Below are 8284 nucleotides of genomic sequence, written 5' to 3'. Positions count from 1 at the left end.
TATAATTTAAATACATTTTTTGGGTCAAGAAAGAAACAAATTTAAAGCAATTTGTTAAATTTTTAAGGTAAATAATGTAATTTAAATGTAATTAAATGCAAATTTAATTTAAATTTTAATTTAAAAATTAAATATAAATGTAAGTATGTAATGTAACTACAGTAATTAGATGTAATTTCTAAGATGATTTTTCAACTTAAATTATGAATATTCAACTGGAATAATTAATTTTTTATTTAAAAATTTAATTTTCAATTAAAGTTGAATCTTTAACCAAATAATCAGATTTTCAATCTAAAAAATTAAATTTCAACTAAAATGCTAAATCTTTTACAAAAATTCTGATTTTGCTATTTTAGTAAAGTAGTTTAAATTTCAGCCAATTAGTATAATTTTCAAAAACAATTTCTACCTAATTGCTAATTTTTTTAACTCAAAATATAAATTTTCTACAAAAAAGGTGACTTTTCAACCCCAATATAAGAATTTTCAAACAGAAAACTTGATTTTGAACTAAATATTTGAATTGAAAACTAAATTTTTGAACATTCTAACACATTTTTGAAATTGTATGCAAAGAAAAACATATTTTCTGCAAAACATTTTAATTTTCAATTCGCAAAATATGAATTTGTACAAAAAAGTTAATTTGGAATCAAATAATCAAATCTTTTTCCAAAAAGTATATTTTTTTACCCAAAGAGACGAGTTTTTAACAAAACTGTTTAATTTTCAACCAAGGAAGATGACTTTTCTAGAAAATTTTTGAATTTTTCATAAAATAGCTAAATTTTTAAGCAAATAATATATTTTTGAACTATAAAATATAGTTTATCAACTAAAAATATAACAGTAGACTTTTCAACTATAAAAGAAATTCTTTCAACTTGCGATAAACAAATAAAAATTGAGATTAACTTTTAATACTTTCAAAATATTAGGTTCGAAAACTGGAAATTTTGCTAAGAAAACCAATATAATTTTCCATTGAACACATTTTTAATTTTTCCTAACTTTCAAATCCAAAATAGAAATAGTGTCTCGGACTATGCAACATTTTAGGTCCTGAATTTATCACTACTTATTATTAAATAATTTTTATTAATTCTCATCTCAGTGAGAAAGTATTTTTTATTTATTTCTGGCCTAATAAAAGGTATTAAGAATCCCCAAAAATGAAGATACCAACTGGATTATGGAAAATTGTCGTAAAGGATCAAGTTCACCTGATGGTTACCAGCCACTTTTTAATGAAAATTGGTCAAATGACCCACCAAATCTGCCCTACAGTTTGCCTATGTCTGATGATTCTCCCCAAACTTGGTGGAAAAGGTTAATAATTTAAATTTATTTAATTTATTACAAACGATTTTTTTAAATAAAAGTAACTTTTAAAACAATTTGGAATATTTGGTAAAATCTGTTGTAAATTCTATACAAAACAGATTAAGCACCTTCGAAAGAGATGTGGAAGTGGAAGTGAATAAGGAACCTGTTCTCGGAGGGGAGGATATCAGGTGAGAAACCTTTCATGAATGTCGTTCTTCTCTTTGTTTTACTTATTTCATCATTGTAAAGAGAAATTTCACAAACGCAATAAATCAATTTTAATTTTTTTTTAATTCAATCTTTTTTGATTTCATGAGTATACTATGATTTATGATAACAGAATAAGCTTTACTATAATTTTGGAAAAACGATCGACACTAACCCAGTTTTCCCAGTCCAGTGGTCAACTTGTCAAATCAAAGCGAAATCCGGTGACAAATCAGGTTTTTGATGAAGTTAATCAGTAATTCTTTAAGAAGGGCAAAAAATGAAGCTAAATATCTTGCAACCAGAACCATAACGATGAGAATCATCAGAATATCCTTCATGTTATTTTTCTTTATTGAAAATGATTGAACTTCTAACTAAATTCGGAAGTTCTTGATTCCACCTTTCCATAGGCCCTGATTGGTTCCAGGATCTTGAAAACTGATCTATGATTTTCATCTACATTCTATATACCAGGGGTCTCCAGAATTCAGAGGTCTAACCTAATCTAGGATCGACTGGCCATTTTCAGGATCTAGATCCTAAAAATGGTCAGTCGTTCCTGGAAGGGTTTGGTTCACCAATCTGAATCTCGATGGCCCCATTTTTTTTGTGCTGTACAAGAAGAAAAGTAGCCGAGTAGCTGAGTAGATTCGACCTAGTGACCCGAAATAATCAGTGGATACAGGATGTACCCTTAGAGATCCCCGCTCTAGAACAAAACCTGAGTGCGAATCTTTTATCAATGACACATGCTAGATTCCTTGACTTCAATATCTACTGAATACAGTCTTGATCGGCTCGAATCCGCTTGGATTTGTTTAGCAAGGCTTTTAGGGACCAGGACGTTTAGGCGCCGCCGTTTTTTTGGGACTGTTTGGGCGTTACCGTTTAGGCACTCGACATTTTAGACGCAGGATGCTTAGGCGCGAGAGGTTTAAGCGCGAGACGTTTAGAAGCGGAACGTTTAGGCGCGGGACCTTCAGCCATCAGATCGTTTAGGCGCACAGCCGTTTAATAGTAACCATGTGGGCGTTGCTGTTTAGGCGCTGGACATTTGGACTTAAGAAGTTTAGGCGCAAGAGGCTTAGGCGTGAGACGCTTAGGCGCATGACATTGAGGCGCAGGACGTTCAGCCGCCAGGTCGTTTAAACGCGGAGTCATTTAATAGCTACCGTTAGGACGTTGCCGTTTAGGCGCTGGTCATTTAGACGCAGGACGTTTAGGCGCCCAGAAGTTTAGCCACCGGAATTTTTAGGCGCTGAACCGTTTAATCTTATTAAGTGCATGTAGCATAGTTGCAGGCTACCGGACTAATACCTCGATCTCAGAAACTAACGAAATTTTTAACTCATAATATATGTAGAAAGCTAACGTGTCGCCAGCCTGGCGTCTAAAAGCCCTGGTGGCTAAACATCCCTCGCTTAAAAGTCCAGCGCCTAAACTTCGCAGTGCCTAAATATGCGGCGCCTAAACGTCTCGGTGTCTAAGCATTTCGCGCCTAAACAGCAGTGTCAAAACGAGCGCCCCTGAACATCACGTACTTAATTTTTCATGGATTTCTGTGTCACTTAAAGTGATCATCAAAAGCCTTGGGTAGCTTCGTGTCACTGAGAAGTTCATTGAAATTTCTATTTTTCTCTTAGGTTTTCACTCTTATCTGAGATTGCAAAAAATGTTATTCTTGGATGTTAAATTTTACTCTCCCCTGTAGGTCTGATACTTGATACATTCTGTTTAAAACATTTTTAATTTTTAATTACTTTTGTTTCTTTCCAAACTTCTAAGGCTTCTGAATATCTTTTATGTTGATTCGGCTTTTTCCTAATAAAATTGCAAAAATTCGTCAAAGTGAACGAAACTGCCTTAAAATCTTTCGGATACTTTTTTAAAATTGAGATTTTTTATTTTGCTAAAAATTCGATTGAAATTATTTTTTCAAAACAAAAAATTATTTTTAATTTTCTCAAGAATCTTAAAAAAAATTTTCATTACATTAAAACCTTCTAAAATCCTCAAAAAACATCAAAATTTTCTTTAAACATTTTCGAAAATTTACATAAAAAGAATTGTCTTAAAAATTTTCCACATTCTTTTTAATAATAATGGACATCTTTTGAAATATTTTGAAAATTTCCTATTAATCATCAAAAATTAATTTTTGTAATAATAAATCATTTTAAATTTTCTTAGTAATCTCAACAAACTTTGATTCTCCTCTTCAAACCTTTCAAAATTCTTGAAAACCTAACACATTTTTTTTAATGTCAAAAATTTACATTGACAAAATTGACAAAATTTAAAATATTTTTTTTCTTTTAAAGTACATTTCTCGAAATAAATTAAAAATTCTGATTTTCTCCATAATTTTAAGAAAATCTATATATTCTCTTAAAACCTTTTAAAAATCTTAAAAAGCTTCAAAATTTTATTTCTATATCTAAAGAAATCTGATTCTTTTTTAGTATATTCAAATATTCTGAAAATCAAAATTTTTCTTATTTTTGAAAAATATAGATATTTTTAAAAATGATTTCAATTTTCTTAACAATTTGTTGAAATTCTGAAAAATTACAAGAATTACGTTAAAATTTTCTATATTATTGTTTGATAATTATACCAACATTTTGATAGCTTTTTAAATAGTCTCTTAAATTTTATTATTTTTCTGAAGAAAGAACAATTAAAATTTTATCTAGGAATATTATAAGAAAATTAATTTATTCTCTGGTAAGCTTTTGAAATTCTTAAAATACTTAAAAATTTTATTTCCAAATCTAATTCGGATTTTCATAGCCATTTTTTTTAATTCTGCAAGATTACAAGAATTGCACTAACATTTTTCTGATTATTTTTGTACACTTATGCAAACATTTTGAATTTTTTTAAAATATTCTCTTGGAAATTATTTTCTTAAAGAAAAAATCATTCAAACATTTTCCTAGAAATCTTATGAACATTTTTGTATTATTTTACATCCCGCAAAATAAAAAAAAAATCCACCATTTTTTTTCTTCTGAAATCTATTTAAATATTCTCTTAAAATTAATTTCCGTAATAAAAAATCATTTTGAATTTTTAAGAAAAGGATTTAATCCCTATCAATTTTTAAATCTTATATCACGAAAAAAAAATTATTTTCGTAATTTTTAGCCAAGAACCATGGAATTGTTATGAAGTTAGTTCTTGGGAAGAATCTTTTTATTCATCATCAAGTGAAGGTCATTGCCCTTGTATAAAAGATAAAAAATACGAGACTGACATTGAAAAAGAAGAGTATGCAGCTTTGTGAGTCTGAATTTCATACATTTTTAACTGGCTCCCTTCATTTTTCTGACATTTCTAATTTTTTAAACAGTCGAGAAATTATTTCCAATGAATGGGGCAAATACGATGACCTAGATTTGTCTAAAACAAATTGCACATCCCCTCAGAGTCGAGAAGCTTCATTTTCAGATTTCTTAAGATATAAATCTGAAATATCCTCGGAAAGTGATTTGTCAGAAGAAAAATTTGAAGTTAATTCATCAAATTTGAGTTTGGAGAAAAAAATTAATGAAATGGAGAAACTAAAGATACTTGATGAAACAGCAATAAAAGCTTCAATTCTGACTGAAAATAAAGTCAATATGGAAGATGACGAAAGAATGAAAAAAGGAGAAATAGAGAAAGCAGAAGAGGAACTTGAGGAGATAATGATGAAGTCGAGGGACGAGGAGATATTAGAAGACTCAAGTGAACAGGAAATGGATCAAAAAAATAAAAGTGGAGGTAGCGCAGAAAATGAAGGTATTTCTAGAATCTGAAAAAATGGGTTTAAAAGCAGATTATTGGCAAAAAAAATGATTGAACAAAAATATTTATTAATTTTTATCTCTTTTAATTCGGAGACAAATTAGGAAAAGATGCACAAAAAGAAAACGAAGAAAAAGAAGAAACTAGGGAAGTTCAATTGGAAGAATCCGATTTATCGGAAGCAGAAAAATTAAAAGGATTAGGTGCAAATGAAGATAGAATAGAAGATATATCAGAACAGGAAAAATTAAAAAATCGAAATAATAAAGAGGATAAAGAAGATGAGAAAGAAAAATCGAAAACTGATCATTTAGAAGAAACTGAAGAAAGTGAAGATATAGGTGAAAATAAAAAAGCTAGAAAAGATCAATTCAAACCTGATATATACAAAACAGTAATAATAAAGAATTTAAAAGGTCCAGAAGATAAAACCAAAGTTGATCATTTGGAGGCAACTGCTGGTCAAGAAATAAAAGATCAGGTATTAAATTAATTATTTACGAAAATTAATGAACTATTTATAAAAATTAGTCAAAGTAAGCGCCGTCTTGCTACAAAAAAATCATTCCGCTCTCCTCCCCTACTACTCTCCCTATACTACAAAATTCGCTTCCCCTAATTTTTCCAAATTCTTCCTTATCTACTTCCTTCTCTCCTCACTGCAATAACCAAGACTCACTTTCCCCTACTTCCCCACAACGCACTGCCCCTACATTCTAATTATTCCATCTCCACTTCTAATAGTTTCCCTCTTCTTATTTCCCCTATTACTACTCCCCTTGTCTCCCCACTTCTCCTACTGCCTCTACCATTACTTTCCTAGATTTCCCTCCTCTCATTTCAACTGAAATTCCCACCCCTTATTCCCCTTCACTTCTCCCAAATTTCCTAGTTGTAATCCCCATATTTTGCCTACCTGCCCTTCCCTCATTCCCTTTACTTAATTTCAGTTTCTTTACTTCTTCTATAATTATTTCCCGTTACTTCACGTTCGTCATTATTTCACTTCACCGCACCTTCTACTTTTTCTTCATTTCTCTTAATTTCCTTAACTATCACTCCTATCATTTCAGCTATTTTTCACCCATAATTCCATTTAACTCCCCCCCTCATTTCCCCTAATTTCTCACACTCATTTCCTATCACTTCGAATACTTCCATTTTCTTCGTTTTTTATTACTTTCCCTATCCTCCTTTCTCATCACTTCCCCTACTTTGTCCTCTATTATTTTCTATCACTTTCTATACTTTCATATTCCTTATTTCCCCTATATCTATTAATTCCCATGTACTTAATTCCCTTATGTTCCCTCCCCTTTTCCACTTATTTTCTCTTACTTTTTCTTTACTCTTACTTTGCTCTTACTTTACCTGCTGGTCCTATCAACATTTTTCCTTACTATACTTTCTACCCCTATCGAAATGTCCCCAGACTACATTTTCCATACCTTCTTTTATTTTCCCTAACTCCCCTCCCTATGTCCCCCTTCTCCTTATCCCCTTCTTTCCCCTAATTCTGAAATAAAAATTTCCCCTAACATTTTCTTCTTTTTCTCTCATAATTTTCCCTCGAAACCCCAACTTCTTCTCTTATAATTTCCCCTCACTTCCCTAACTTCTTCTCTCATAATTTCTCCTCATTTTCCTAACTTTTTCTCTCATGATATCTTCTCACTTCCATGACTTCTTCTCCCATAATTTACCTCACTTCCCTAATTTCTTCTCTCTTGATTTCCTTTTACTTCCTCCACTTCTCCCATAATATTACTTTTTCTGCTACCAACTGAACTTTCTATCATTTTTCCTCAATCCCTCTACTATAACTCTCCTTATGTTCTTAACTTTCCCTCTCCTTATTTCACATCATTTTCCTCCCCGTATTTACCCTTCCGCTCAATCCCTTATTTTCCTCATTTCCTTTTCTTTGTACTTCCTCATTTTCCCTCACTTCCCCTAATTTCTATCACATACTTTCCATAACTTTCCCTACTTTTTCACTATTAATTCTCCTCACTTCCCCTACTTCCTCTTTCATAATTTTTTTTTCATTTTCCCTACTTCTCGCATAATGTCTCCTAACTACTCCTACTTCTTACCCCATAATTTCTCCTTACTTTCCCTATTTCTTGACCCACCATGTCCCCTCACGTTATTACTAAACTTCCTATTATTTCCCCTCACTTCACCTTGTAGCCCTTCTCTCACTTCCTCTACTACCATTTCCCTTATATACTCTAAATCCCTTCCCACATTCTAAACAAATGTCCTATTATTTTTCCCTTTCTACTCAACCACCTATTTTCCCTCATTTACCCTTTCTTCTCATCTACTTATTTTTCCTCACTTTCCCTATTTCCCATCCCATACTTTTCCCTCAAGTTCCCTACTTTTTCTTCCATAATTTTTCCCTACTTTCCCTGCTTCTTCTCCTATAATTTTCCCTCACTTCTTCTATTTCTTCGCTTATGATTTTCGCTACTTTCACTCCCTTTATTTTTCCTAACTTAATTTCCCTTTCTTGGTAGAAAACACGATGGGCGTGTGAATGAACACCCGGCCGAAACTATGACTTTGCAAAAACAAAATTATATTTAAAATTTTATTAAATTTCATTTTTGTAAAAAGGAAGAAGCTCTTCAGTTTTCGGCAGTTTTTGAAGCTCCAAGGTCGAAACTTGAATTTGTAAGGAAGCCTTGTGATCCTAAAATTTGTTCAAAATATGCATCAGAAGGATGTTCTCAATTTTCTGGAAATCGAGTCCCATCTTGCAAATCCAGAAGAGCCATTGAAATGGTACACCTGCGAGTCCCAAATAAAAATTGCCATAAATAAATTGTTTAATATTATGAAAAAAATTAAAATTTCTTATTGTACTTATTATTTTATACGGGAAATAAATTATATTTGATATATTTTGTTGTCTTTCGTAAATCTACCTTTTTTGGCTTGTGTT

The 8284-nt window shown here is 31.3% G+C and overlaps 1 protein-coding gene across 1 annotated transcript in view; it reads left to right on the top strand.

Annotated features, from left to right (window-relative positions):
- LOC117171622 overlaps nucleotides 1–8201 on the top strand; it is a 29507-nt gene extending 21306 nt beyond the window's left edge. Inside the window, exons 5-10 of the mRNA XM_033359097.1 lie at nucleotides 1157–1332; nucleotides 1446–1517; nucleotides 4690–4824; nucleotides 4895–5325; nucleotides 5427–5812; nucleotides 7957–8201. Of these exons, the coding sequence (XP_033214988.1) occupies nucleotides 1157–1332; nucleotides 1446–1517; nucleotides 4690–4824; nucleotides 4895–5325; nucleotides 5427–5812; nucleotides 7957–8163 (1407 nt within the window). The 3' untranslated portion in view covers nucleotides 8164–8201. The remainder of the gene's footprint in view (nucleotides 1–1156; nucleotides 1333–1445; nucleotides 1518–4689; nucleotides 4825–4894; nucleotides 5326–5426; nucleotides 5813–7956) is intronic.
- The last annotated feature ends 83 nt before the right edge of the window (nucleotides 8202–8284 follow it).

This window comes from Belonocnema kinseyi, chromosome 4, assembly GCF_010883055.1.
Source record: "Belonocnema kinseyi isolate 2016_QV_RU_SX_M_011 chromosome 4, B_treatae_v1, whole genome shotgun sequence".
NCBI classification, from domain to species: Eukaryota; Metazoa; Arthropoda; class Insecta; order Hymenoptera; family Cynipidae; genus Belonocnema; species Belonocnema kinseyi.
This window is presented reverse-complemented; position numbering and strand designations above follow the sequence as displayed.